This window comes from Elaeis guineensis, chromosome 1, assembly GCF_000442705.2.
Source record: "Elaeis guineensis isolate ETL-2024a chromosome 1, EG11, whole genome shotgun sequence".
Lineage (NCBI taxonomy): Eukaryota > Viridiplantae > Streptophyta > Magnoliopsida > Arecales > Arecaceae > Elaeis > Elaeis guineensis.
Genome location: NC_025993.2, coordinates 178619264 through 178633878, shown reverse-complemented (window position 1 = coordinate 178633878; position 14615 = coordinate 178619264). Strand labels below are relative to the sequence as shown.

The window sequence follows — 14615 nt, the reverse complement described above, 5'->3', positions numbered from 1 at the left end:
TGTGCAAGAGGATATTACAGGCCACTAGTGCTGAAAACAGAACATCAAAAAGAAAGGCACAATGTGGATAACTCAAACATGGGCTACATAAACAAAAATGAGGAAAATCCCAAGAAACATCAAGTTGAGCAAATTTTAGAAAAGGGAAGTAAACTAGAATGTCTAAAGTCAAACAAGGAAAAAATACACTTAACTGGCTATGGGAAAGTAGATCAGAGTTTAGAAAGTTTTTTCTATCCTTAAGCATTAGTCACAGCTTATGAACTATTAAATAACCATTTGAAGAAAAAAAAAAAAAAAAAAGAAACCTAAAACCCTATCAATCACAAAATCAGAAGGACCATGTTATATGGTGTTATTGAGGGGTTTACAAGCCATGCAAAGGTACTTGGGAGCTGTAAGAAACACTAGCAATTTGAATCATGCAACATTAGGCTGGATTTGGTGGTGACTGGGTAATACAAGATCTCAAAAAAAGTCAAATAAAGATTGGACGGAGTTCGATACCACTAGAGAAAGAAAGGGAATGTTCGTGAACCATAGATGTTCAATTTGAAAACAATGGACAAAGAAGAAGGTTAAATTTTCGGTATAACACTAGCCATTGGCTTAAAATTTGGTCACGGAAATATAAGACCGAGCAATTTTTCTTGCCAAGGGATGATATTATCACTCGATTACAATAATCACACAACAGATCTTGCTGATAGGTGCAAAAATGCATTCACTAAATCGATATTATTAAATTTGAGGAGGAAGTTTTCAAGGGAATGCAATTGTCACTGCAGCATTCAATGGATACAAAACACTTACACCACCTAGATTCAAGGAAGATGACGCCATATTAAGGATGCAAGTATATACAGTTTATACAAGCCATTGATGCATGGACTCATATAGAATTAACACAAAAAAAAAAAAATCATAATGCTATAAGTTCTCAAGGGAATTCCATTCTTATCAAAGCATGAAATATGAACTTGCACTCACCAAACTCAAGGCACACAAATTCATATTAAGGGTAAAGCTGTCAATTTACCTGAGAAGGTCGAGTTTGGCTTGAAATATGAACTTGATTTGAAGTTAATTAAGTAGAGATTAAACCAGTTCTTTGGCTCGAAACTAATTTCAAACCGAGCATGAAATAGTCCCCTATTGATCAAGCTAAGGTACATAAGACTCCAGACTGGTTGGTAGCTCAGGCACATAGATCCAAACAACCAATTATCGGGGAAGTAAGGTCATATAAAATCTGATTGATGGATTATTAAATTATTAGCTCCCAGAGAGTGATAATATATAAAATATTTATTCAATGACCTACATAAAGTATTATGTTTAATGAAAAGATGATGTATTTGGATAATGGTTTCTAATTTTCTTTTGAATTTATTATACATGATCTCACTAGTAGATAACTCAACTGTTAGTTGATTATTTGAATTGTTAGAATCAGGTTAAACTTCAATTCAAGCTTGAACTGAGTATGATCAAGCTAAAGCCAAGTTTGATTCAAACTCCATACAAATTTGTACTAACTTCAGTTCATTAAGGATATTCCAAATGGGCTCTTGATTGGCTTGGCTCAAAATTAGGCTCTCTTAGGCCCAAACAAATAATAAACAACCCAAGATCGATCTCAGATTTCGGGCTCAGAATTAGTTACAACCCCAACTTGATTACACCTGGGCCTAATCAAGTTTGGCTCAATTAAACGCCTAATTAAGGTTGCATTTAGTATATGCCATCTATGCATTCATTCATGGAGAATAAACAAATATAGCAAACTAAACAACCAACATCATGGTGTATACAAATTCTCAAGCCATTACAACAAAGAAATTACAACGATTTTATTCGACTTATTCCTTTACAATTTAACCAGAAATCTGCTTTCAGAAATATTAAATTTATTGAGCATAAAGCCACAAATAAATTATCAAGATCTCACAGAAAGTATTAGGTTAGATCCAGACCAAGACAGTTTAAAAGGACTTCTGGAAGAGGGGAAATCTTCAATCCATTACATGTATGTGGCAAGCTTTTTTTTCATATAATGAAAGTTATATTTTTCCATCAGAAAATGATGAACACAATGCAACAATGCATGGATCTAGCGCATCCAGAACTTCTCAAAATGGAGATATAGCACTAAGAAGAAAGGCAAACAAGATTAAAGGAAGCTCACTTTCTCTGGTTATTGGTGATGTAGGAGAATTGTCAACATTAAAACTAATAACAATAATTTCTTGAATAGTGAAAGAGAAATGAAAGAACTGAATGAGCACTCTCAATTTTCACAAGTTTCAAAACTTACAGAGCGGATGCTAAGAATATTGGATTTGGCTTTAAGAGTTTCAACATCACGATCCAATTGTTGTTTCCAATCTAAAAGTTGGGCTTCATCCTGCCATATTTTAAGCATATCAAGAAATACTTCCTACAAGTTAAAAAGCGCGAATGACATAACATAATAGGATGCCAAATAAAACCTGTGGAAGTTGGATAGAAACTTTATTAGGAAATAATCTAGTGAGCTGCTTCATGGTCTTTGGAATTTCTTTGCTTCTCTCATGAAGCCTACCAAAGTTATCCTGCACAACACCACAATATTTAAAAATTAAAGCTGTACCAAGCAGACAGGAAAAGACAGCAAAAACATTGCTGCCATTGGTCTGTCAAGGAAAATATAAAGACAAAGCAGGTGACATTCAGATTCATCAACCAGTTTAGGGTAACATCAAGAGAACAACTGACAGGTTCAATTCAGGCAGAACATTTAGTGTAGGATGATAAGAAATCCATGATATAAGGGATGAAATATGGACAGCTAAACTACTAGTATTAGAATGCCATTGGGGTGGGAAATATGTCTGTGTTGGGATTGGTTACCATTTCTAATTTGAAACAAATTCATATCTTTCGGAAACTAGCGGGAATGTGTTCATATTCATTAATAGGGTTTTAGTTTCCACGACCTATTGCCATGAGTGCTTGTCAAAAAACTTTTGTAACTAACCATGTAGGAGATCCTGGTTTATTATTAGGAATCTTCAGTGTTTATTGGATAACAGGTAATTTGAAATCCAGGATTTGTTCAAAATAGCTAATAGCTTGATCCAATGCCTCTTTCTTATTTGTCGGTGCAGTTGGTAATTCTACACAATTGCCCCTCCACAATGGTTATCTGATGCCACGGAAGGACCTACTTTGTTTCCCAAATGCAAGTACCTAGCCAGTCATACTTATTGTATTGTCCATTAACAAGAAGTGGGGCATGGTCACGTCTTTAGCCTCGTCTGGTGTCTCTAAAAAATCCAAAGCAACCAACATAATTGTCATTTTGAAACCATTCAGCAAAAGGCCTATTTCCAATTCATTAAAAAAGCAGAACAGAACCTAACAGGAACCAGGACTATGATAGATGTCTAAATTATTATTAATAACTTCACTATTCTGAATTCTGAAGGAGCATACCAGAAGTGACAGCACAGAATTTCTTAGACAATAAACAAGGACAATACTTCCATAATATGACCAGTATCAACAAAGATGAAATGTTTATTCTTATCACTAGAGCAGTTCAGAACATTGGCATGAAAAAAATATCCGCATTGCTCACATTGTTATAAGTCAAAAAATGTTTCTTTACATTGTTCCTATTATTGGACTCTTAATCATCCTCTTACATGTTATCTACTATGTTCAGTCAAAAACCAATTTGGCCTTTTCACCTCTTAATTTTAGTTCGAAAGAAGTTTCATTCTACGATTAAGATGGGCTTGAACCAAAAAACTCATGGTCGCTAATAGATGCATCAACCAACAAATAAATGGGCTATACTCCTGAACTCGATAAAATGAATCGAATGGGCTGCCAAAATGATCATGAAACTAGGACAGCTTCACTGATGATAGAAATTGAAGTCTAGTTGATAGAATTTTAATGATCAGGATAAAGAAATCCATTAAATTTACGGTGCTTGCTTATTCTTGATGACATTTGTCAGGGTCAGTTAATGAAATTAGCATCTCATTTGGACATCCTCAAGGGGCTTGCTGAGCAAGTTTGCTCACAAAATAAAACATGTTTATGTCCCCAAGGAAAAATGAAAGAAATTATGACAAGCTTAGGAGGTAACAGATTGTTTGAAGAGGCACCATGAATGTTCTGGAAGAGGAAGTAGTTCAGTTTCCAACCCTTTTCACAATTCCAAGCCTCATTCAACATATCAGACGACTTAAGCTGAGCAGGTATGAGATAAGCAAATGAAACAAATATATGAATTCCACTATTTACATGGCAAACAGATCCGAAAGAAAACTAAGAAGCCTTGTCTTTATTTCCCTCATATCAGTGTTTACTTTGTTTAGTCTAGCTTCACCATGCACGCCTAAGAACATTCCATTCATAAATTTAAACTCGCTAAAAGCCTCATCGAAACCATTACCCATCTCCATCAAAATCTCTTAGCTCATGTCATCCTCTCCATCAAGTTTAAAAAACATTGCATTAAGATTTTCATCAAAGTTCGCCATCTTAGTACCAGGACCAATGCTAGCGCCACGCCAGTATAGTCTTGGTACGTCCAATATGGGGTCAGTTTGGCATACAGGGACTCAGTACTGCCCCTATACTGAGTCTTGACTCGGTACCATTATGGTATGGCATGCCTAAGGATGGTATGCATCGGCATGGCGAACCAAAAATTTTTCATAGTATCTGCAATACATTTATTAATTTTCTCCCATATCATCATATTATATGTTTATACCTCCAAATTTTTATGTACAATCAAATATAACTGTCTTTGCAGTACTTGTACACTTCCAGACACATTATGACTGAACAAGGACAAAAGGGAACGATGAGAAGACAAAAATGATCATAAATCATAGAACTTGCACCTAAGATTCGTAGGCATGACAGCACCCATACATAAAAGCTGCCCGAACAAGTCCAAAGGCAACCATAACACTTGCTAAACACTTCCCATACCAAACTGTACCACCGAGATTCTTGCTTCGTCCCAAAGAAACAATAGAAATCTATCTTAAGAAGCAAGATATGCTGAACCGGTACCACCAGCCGTATCGACCGACCAATGGTATGGTTCGGTACGGTTTCGTACCGTACCGAACCAACGAAGGCAAGCAGACCCGAACCGGAAGAAGAAAAAGAGAGAAAGAGAGAGAAATAGAGAGAGAGAGAGGAAGAAAGAAAAAGAGGAAGGAGAAAGAGCCGACGGGACCGCCGGACGGCCTCCGGCTAGCCGTCGTGGCCGTCGGAGGGCGCAGTCCACGCGCGCGGCACCGCAGGCGTGAAACAAGGGCGTCGTCCCTGTTTCGCGAATTTTTTTAAAAAACATAGTTTTAAGTGAAACCGGCAAACTACTTACCGACTTCATGATTTTTATTTTTTTTTAAAAATCCCTTAAGTCAGCAATTAGGTTCGCTGACTTCATGAGTTTAAAACCAAAAAAAAAATGAAAAATCAAAATAGACGACCGTCTGTTTCGAAAAAGAAGAAGAGGGCAGAGCCGCGGAGGGGCTCCGCCCGCTCGACCGCCCTCAGGTCGTCGGTGTCGGCTCGCTGGCCATCGGGGGCCTCGCGACGGAGGCACCGTCCGTCTGGTAGGTTCCTCCCCCCCAAGCGCTCTCTCTCTCTTTCTCACTCTCTCGAAAACCCTATTGGGCGATACGGAGCTCGGAAGCCCTCCGACGGCCGCAGCCGGCCACCGTCGATCTCCGACAGCTCCCACCTCCCTCCCTCTCCTCCTCTCTCTCTCTTTCTCACTTTCTCTTTTTTCCTTCCGTACCGTCGGTTTACCGATTTTACCGGCCGAATCGTGCCGGTTCCTTATCGGTCCGGTATGATCGGGGTGTACCGGTCAGTTCGGCACGGTATGGCAGTCCTTGTTAAGAAGTTTCAAATTTTCATTCCAACCTTAAGCTAATTCCTGGCCATTACAGTGCTGAAATCAACTAAATCTTATCTTATTCAAAGTCAGTTATGATGAGTATTTAGTATTCACATGCCTTTACTAGTTTGCTAGTGTCTTTAATGCGTAAGCATGTTTCAAGATGCCTTCAAAAAGACAGTTGAGGCAATAGATCTGAGCAAATTACTGGTTCACATAGGAATCATGGTTCGCATCACAACACACATATCAGAGTCTGCCTTCTAACTCTTTTCTAATATATCATGCAAACTGTCTTCTACAGGTCTCCATTATAAATACATCAGGAAGTGCATCTCGACGCATCATCACGATGCATATATCATAGTCTGCCTTTTAACTCTTTTCTATTATATCATGTAAACTGCCTTCTCCATGTCTCATTTATACATCAGAAAGTGCATCTCCATGCATCTAGCCATGCTATTTCTGTTCGAATATATTTACATCTATGCTTTGGTATTTCATCAGTTTTCATCTCTGATTAACCCACCTAAGATCAAACAAAAGTCCATTGGTATGTATAGATATATCACCACCATTGGCAGAAAACAGAATATATCAGAATGACTAGTGTTTATTAGCTATATTAATCCAAACTTAATCAATATCCGGGGAGCCAATGACCATTAGTAAAATAAGATGACAAGAAAAAAAGTTGGAACTTCTAACAAACATGACAAAAAATACAGCTTCACCCAAAACAAAGAAGTGTAAGGATAAGAGTGCAAATATACATGAAAGATTATGTTTCTAGTAAATAACCAATTGGATCGGCTGCCCCACAACCAATGTTGCATGGACATGGATGCGAAAATTGGATTCAGACATGACCACCAAATAGGGAAAAAAGATGATACAGGAACATGTACTTAAAAAATAAAATCAAATAAAAATAGCACATTATGTACATTCCATTTTTTAACATTAAAATAATTAAAAGATATTATTTGTTAAGGTGTTTCAATATTCCACATTCAAACTCCAAAATTAGTTCATACAAGAAGCATGTTTCACACAGTTATTCTAATACCTCAAAGCAACCTCTAAAAACAATAAAAGCCTACTTCCAACATACTCATGGTTAAAAAAGCCAACTCTCCATTGATCTCAAAAACCTATAACAAAAGAATTTGATAAGTACCTCCCACCTAGTATTCTAATCCATATCTAACTTGTGGATACACCCATTATGGATTCTTTGAGGTGGACATGAAAGCCCTAGGCAATACAGCCTACAACTCAAATAAACAAGACTTCTTTACTATATGTAGTATCACTTCCAGAAGTACCAGCAGTAAACATCTAAAGCTAATGTCATAATCATGAGAAAATCTGAAATATCCATAAGCGTCAGGGAATTCACAATTGCAAGAAATCAAGGAATTTGACATTTGAAGCATTGATGTAACACTTCAAACAAATAGACAGCATCTGCTATGGTACAAATAAGCATAAAATAGTTTCAGAGGTTCTATTGTAGCACAAAACGTATTTATGTCAGTGTCTGCTGCATTGACTGATCAACAGTAATGATGAAATTATGGAATACACAAATGAATCCAAGCCAGAAAATTTGGACAATTGATTACACTGTCACAGAAACCATTATATATGTTGAGTTTCCATCACAAGTAGAATAAGAGAATGCAGATAGGTTAGGCATGCATGAAACAATCCAAATTCAAACACATTAAAAAAAAAAAATGATGCCCAATGTTCATGCTAGAAGTTTTACAAATTTGACTTATAAAAAGAATACCGGGAAGGCAAAGTCAAGCAGTGCTGTCTGGTTGCTTCCAAATTTTGTGAAGAGAAGACCTCCTGGATGTGACTGCAAAATATATTACATGTCATAACAGTGACAGAAACAAATCAAATAACAAACATCTATGTTCAGCTACATGGATCATACTCTATCAGTAACTTCCCCCCTACTTTCTAACCATGAAGGAAGAATATTGAGTTCCACAAGATAATGCTCAAAATGAACTGAACAAGAATAAATGAAAGTGTTACCTTCTCTTTGCGGTTGTCTATCTGGGTATGGGAACCTATAATCAAAACACCTGCCGGCATCAAGTCAAGCTTACTTCTTAAAGTTAAATATGTATCTGTACCTCCAGCCATAGATTTCTCTATCTCTTTTATTAGAATAATTAGAGGGCCATTTTTACTTTCTTCAGATACAACCTATAAAGATGCAATAAACGATAAGGAACTGCAAAAATAAATTTCAATACACATCACTAAATTTGAAAGAGTAACAGAACACACTTCTAGCAACTCATTGATGGCAAGCCTTTCACTGTCTTCACCTCCAGAAAAGTCTGGGCGGAGTAAATCAGCTGAACAGAAGAATGGGAAACACATAATCCTTTACTCATAATGTTTATGATTTAAAAAGCACAATACATAAAGCAACAGCAAAAAGCAGAAATAGTAGGGGGAAATTGTAATTTGAGAATCACCAGTGCAAAAGAAGCCATGATCTTCCTCACATAGGCCCCCAAGATCATTACCATCAGGAATTTGCTTATCAAATCTAACTCCAATTTTGGAGGCTCCATTTTCCTCAAAAGCAAGAACGACTTTGCCCCGGTAACCATAATTTGGACCCCTGCATATCAACAAAAACAATAAATAAGCAAACCTTGCACACACCGACAGCACATTTATACTAAAATCAAAAAAAAAAGTGAAAAATCGGGAAAAAGCAAATCTAAAAAGAGATTTCCGCACAATAACAGCAACATTGATTCTAAATAGTAAATACCATGACCTGACAATCAACAATATTATTAAGCAAGATACTTAATGTTGGGATAGTTCACTTGGAGCATTTACAATCTCAAGAAATGTGACTAAGGTAAGACACCTCATGCTCAAAATAATAATCGTTGATTATTGTAATTTTTGAGCTAGATTACATGTATTTATTAATTCTAGTACAGTACTTAATTAAAATTATTGCTCTCAAATCACAATTTGACATAGCATATAGGTTCTATCTAACTAGTGGACCAACAGATTTAATCATCTGTACTCTTGAATGTTTACATTATTGGGTAGGTTGGATTCATTCACCCACCTTCCACCCTCCCACCGCCGCCACCTCCCCCTCCCCACCACACACACACCCCCCCACAAAACAAAAAAAAAAAAAAAGGGAAAAGAAAAAACATGCACATGCATGGACATACAGACATACACTGATAAGTCACAAGGTGGTATTCAAACAAAAAGATGACCTTTACAAAGATAGTACAGGCATAAACCATTTACAGCCTCTAGAAAATCCCCTCAAACTCATGATTGGTCTTACACTAACTTTTGTCAAGAAGGAAAAGGAACCACCTAGTCATCCTCTATCAAGATTCACAGAGCTACCATATTTAAACTTGTGGAAATAGTTGACCATTAATATATTTTATGTAACATTTAAAAGCAAAATGATAAGCATTTGCATGATGATATAATAAAATTAAAAGTCTCATTGCATGGCTGGGAATGTTTAAGAAAGATGTATGATTTTTCACTAACACAACAAGAATTTTTTAAGGTTAAAAAATGCTTCACAGGATGTGTGACAATAAGAGGATGAGCATGAATTAAATACAGAGCATATTGGAAGCTTTGCTAACAGATAGAAGATGAAGTAATCAATATTTGCATGAGATAATTTAATGGTGTCCATCAAATATGAGATAGGAAGAGGATAAAGTAACAGTCAATGGTATGAGATAGTTTAATGTTGTGCAACAAAGAATAGAGGCAAACAAAGGGAAAAGAATGTGTTTCTGGCTTCTGCCATGAGGCATGAAAAGCCAAGGCTATAATATTGCATGGATGCTGTCTAGAAGAATACTGAAACATCATGTTAAGATTTTTTCCTAATTAAAAAATACATAGGGTATTGGAGTTCTTAAACCATTTTCTTATGGATTAGATAAGATGTTTTGACTGCAAGTCATGGTGTCCCCCCCAAACGACCTGCACAAATCTGTGAATCTGTTTTTTTGTGCTTCTAATCCAGTTGTCAACAGTCTATAATCAATTAAGAAACTCCACTCATGATCTCCATCTCTATGGATTGTTACCTTTTATGTTTAATAAATGATATGCTTTCCAATCCTCTGAAAGCATTGTAGATGGTATTAGAATGTTTTATGTTTGGGGGCCTATATAGGTTAACAAGTGCTAAAATATCTTAAAACTCAAAAAAAAAAAAAAAAAAAAAAAAAAAGAGACATGTAAGTTGAGAAAAAAATGTAAACAATAGAGATTGAAGTTACTTCAGTATCTATTAACTGAAAACATACCTCTGAGGAGCCTGAAGAGGGAAGCCTGATGAAGGTACTGTACCCACATATCTGACCCTGTCACCTATGTAACATATTGCAAATATTTAATCAGTTAAAAGTGAAAACCAATGAACAAACTACAAAGCAACTATTTTCTTAAAGCACAATAATAGTGATCCAATTCTGAAACATAGCATGCCTTCTTTAAATGTGTAGTTTTTTGACGATGCTGTTGATGCCTCCTGCTTTGGCAAAGAATGGGAATTTAACATAGATGTCCCCATGATATCAGCCTCTACACCAGAAGTTGGTTTCCGAAGATCAAGCACTGCAGCACGCTTAGAAAAGAAGCTTGCTTTCTCAATCCTCCCACCATCTTTTAGGGATTCCGAGTCCTTCGTGGATGAACCCTGCAATCAGCTTTTTCTAAGTCCCAAGAACAATTCATAATAATTTCAAGATCAATAGTCTAATCAAGATTGAATATTCCATTGATCATGTTCAAGGTAATGACAACAATAAGCAAGGAAATGAAGATACATTCTCAAACTCTAAGAAGTTTTCCTTTTATCCCCCTTTTATACAACAAAGAGTTCAATTACTGAGGATGTCAAGTGTAAGGAAAACTTACACCGGGTAGCAGAAGAGAATCTATTATGAGTAAGCTAGCACCAAAGTGTTTAGCAAGGGCCTTTACCAAAGTTTCTTGATAGATTTCAGATCCTGAAAAAGAGTTAGCGGAAAAACCCATAAGCACGAGTAGAAAATATATAAACTGGTCCAAGGTTTGCTATCTCAATACCAGACCCCGAACCAATATCATCCTATTACAGTGTTGATATGCAGTTTCATTATGGTACAAAACAGCACACCGAGTGTCAATATGGCATGAGACAGCGTACTAAATTGGTACTAGCATGATACGGTAATGCCCCATGCTAGGCGGTATGATGAGATACGGAAAACCATGAACCAGTCTAAGCTCCATTACCAGAAATAATAGAAGCATAAATGTTTCATTCAAAAAAAGGGGAAAAAAAGAGTAGCGTACCTGTTGGACCAGTTAGTAGAATCCGCTGATTTACAGATGAAATGTCGGTAGCATATTTTATGAAGTCCTTGCGTTCCAAGTGAATGTACCCACATGATAAAAGTACATTTTTTGTATTTTCACTGTATGTAATAATAGAAAATTAGAGACATTTGATATATCCAAAGAATTGTCAAGAAACGACATCGACAAAGAAAAGAAAAATGTTCAACTGACAACAACATATGGTTGGAGGATAGGCATCCTAAATCCACATGAACTTCTTTGTCAAAAGTCCAAATTTATCACAGGAAAAAAATTAACAAGAAACATAACAATGCTACAAAATGGAAAGTTTAACTCATAAATGGCAAAGTATGGAGATGGTATGGTCTTCATTGTAAAGATTCAGCACTCAACAGTGCCATTTATAATATCTCAAAAAAGGAGGGCTAAACAGGCCAGTTCAAGGTGTGCTGAACCGGCCGGTTGATGGTATACCAAAGTAGACCGATCGGGGACCAACATGATTCAGCCTATATTTTCAAGATGGGGCCAGTTGGTTGGTTCACTTCTTAACCCCGCCGGCCTACTCGCAATAGTTCAAGTCAACCGCTCCCCCTACCCTCTCACTCAAGATATTCAAGTGTACCAACCCCCCCCCCTAAGCCACCCTCAAAGGTCCAGGCACACACCCCTTGTTCGAGGATTTTCAGTACATCCTCCCTCCCTCCCTGCTTGGGTTGGGGTTAGGGTTTCCCTCAGCCCCCTCTCCTCCCTCCCTCTCTCTCTCTCTATCTCTCACTCACTCACTCCACTAGGGTTTGGGCTAGGGTTTCCCTCGGCCCTCCCCCTTCCTCCCTCCTACCTCCCCCCTTTCTCTCTCCCTCTCTTACTCTCGCTCCGCTAGGGTTAGGGTCTCTCTCTCTCCCTCTCTCATTCTGCTAGAGTTAGGGTTTAGGCTAGGGTTTCCCTCAACCCTCCCCCTCCCTCTCTCTCTCTCCCCTTCCTCCCCATATTTTCGGTACATCTGAGAATGGCATGGTATGGACCCATACCATACCGAACCAGCCACTGGCCGGTATGATCTCCGGTACTAATTCAGCAAACCTTGATCTCACAAAAAAACATTCAATCATACAATTATATATGCAGCTATATGCATCATCATCTTATCTATAAATAGATAGGCACAGGTAGTACGAAAGAATATAGGGTTTACTTTCCAAAATAGTGTAAATTAAATGTCTTCAAAAGTAAACACGTTGACAAAAAAATAAATAAAATAAAAAACAAAAATAAGGCCTTAGAATTGGAAACAGTAATTATACCATTACCATTTGTCAATTTGAAGAATCTTTAATTGTGCAATAAGTGTTTGCACATGCCTCAAACAAGCATGCTATGTGTCTGCATCTAAATGAAGAAATTAGAGTAGAAAACCTTACAAGTATAAAGATTAACTAATGATAAAGTAGGCATTCTGGTTATAAACAGGCATTGACAAAATTTTGGATGCCTAGAGACTGATCCCACATTTGTAGTCATTGGACCTTCAGTTATGGAGAAGAAGACCAAAAAAAGAAAAAATCTATTTGTATTTTTCCAACTCTAGAAATATAACCAAGAAGAAAATATGCTAATTCTATATTTTAACTCAATTGCATAGCATTTTGATTTCGCAAAATTATATTATTAATCAAAGTCGAAAAGAGAAAGTTTTTGCCAATCACATCTTTACTCAACCAGGTCTTGTTAAATTAAAATTCAGGTAAGCCCCATACGATGTGCTAAGTCTAACATTTTATTACTAAGCAGGTTGTGTTTGCTTAATCATCGGGGGCAGGACCAGAGCCCAAAATTTTCAGAAATTCATCTTACAACTATAGACATTTTCCTAGAATACTCCCGAAAAAAAAAAAAAAAAAAAAGGAACAAAAGAAAAGAAACAACAGCAGCAGCAACAATGGGTGCCACAGCCACCTAAAGAAAGAGGGAAAGTTCCGGCACTGCTCCTTCCAAGATTCGGTTCACCAATCATGCTTCCTGGAACCCCACATCTCTTTTTGACAGATATCAAAGGACAAAATGGCAACCAAATAGCTTCTATCCTTCCAATCCCATTCCAACCACAACTAAATCACATTAGATTTCCATGTCTTCCTCAATCTAATTAACACTGTAACCGAAAATTCCAACTCCATCTGCTCCTCAAATTATCAAATTGGACTAACAAAAAGGCTGCATTTTGGTGCTACATACCCTAGGAATATTGAATGGAGAAAGACTGCAAGAAGGTTTTTTTCTGAGAATAATGGCAGTATAATCAACAATTCTGAAGAAGAAAAGAATAGGAACTTGCAACTGCAAGCCTGCAACTAGATTTTATATCTGTATCCACACACCTCTACCCTCATGATCCCTTCCACACTATCCCTTCCTTTTCCCTCACCAAATGGGCACCAAGCTAAGATGCATCCATTTAAGCTATGTATAGTTGTACACTATATCGTAAGCACATTCAATACTTAATAGTTAATACATTAAGGTTTAGAGGCATGCCCAACCAAAGTAGCATCACACCTTTTCTCCTTTATTTCACGCATCTTTGCAGACATCTAAATGATGTCATAGTATTAAGGCATTATAAAATTCCTCATGTCATGCATTATCCATGTCCATTAAAGCATACTATTTGATTGCAAGCCAGCCTTCTTAAGTACTGAACAATCATTGATGTGGAAAGTATTATACCTTCAACAATTTTTCATGATAGCAGTCAGACATGTTTTAAGCTCCACTAATCATTTGATGGATATAAAAAGAGAATTTCTAAATAATCCTTTTAGTCACTAACAGCAGGCCCCCAAACATGGGAATCCTGTTTAAGCCCCAGTGGCAGTCATGCAATATAAGTAACCTAGTCCAGTTTATCGAACAAGAATATGTACAAAATTTATAAATTCTGTGCGTGTGTGTGTGTGTTTGAGCCACAAAGTGTGCTGTTAGAAAATTGCACATAATATTTTTAGAAATAGCAGAGTGTAAGAATAATTCATGTAGAAAAATACAACATAATTGGACGAAACAATAAAGTATTGGCAAAAAAGTTTACAGAAGAGGCAGTGTACGAAATTATAAGCTTATGTAGCATGCTGATATTTCAGGGACGGCAACACAGAGGCTAGGATGAGTGGACAATAAAATTTTTTAACATAAATACCTAACAAAGATATAGTCAACTGATAATTCCACAGAATGAATCTCAATATTCTGTTGGACCAATTTAGCATCTCCTGTCTCAGAAGATGCACAAGCACCA

General features: G+C 36.9%; 1 protein-coding gene across 5 annotated transcripts in view; it reads right to left on the bottom strand.

Moving 5' to 3' along the window:
* The window catches only part of LOC105039839 (uncharacterized), a 32015-nt gene that overhangs the window by 7431 nt on the left and 9969 nt on the right, over positions 1–14615 (bottom strand). For all 5 annotated transcript variants that reach the window (XM_010916128.4, XM_073250402.1, XM_010916129.4 and 2 more), the window contains 10 exons: positions 11315–11436; positions 10895–10986; positions 10463–10673; positions 10282–10345; positions 8431–8579; positions 8237–8307; positions 7979–8152; positions 7722–7793; positions 2493–2594; positions 2318–2407 (listed from right to left, as the gene is read on the bottom strand). In XM_010916128.4, coding sequence (XP_010914430.1) covers positions 2318–2407; positions 2493–2594; positions 7722–7793; positions 7979–8152; positions 8237–8307; positions 8431–8579; positions 10282–10345; positions 10463–10673; positions 10895–10986; positions 11315–11436 — 1147 coding nt within the window. The remainder of the gene's footprint in view (positions 1–2317; positions 2408–2492; positions 2595–7721; positions 7794–7978; positions 8153–8236; positions 8308–8430; positions 8580–10281; positions 10346–10462; positions 10674–10894; positions 10987–11314; positions 11437–14615) is intronic.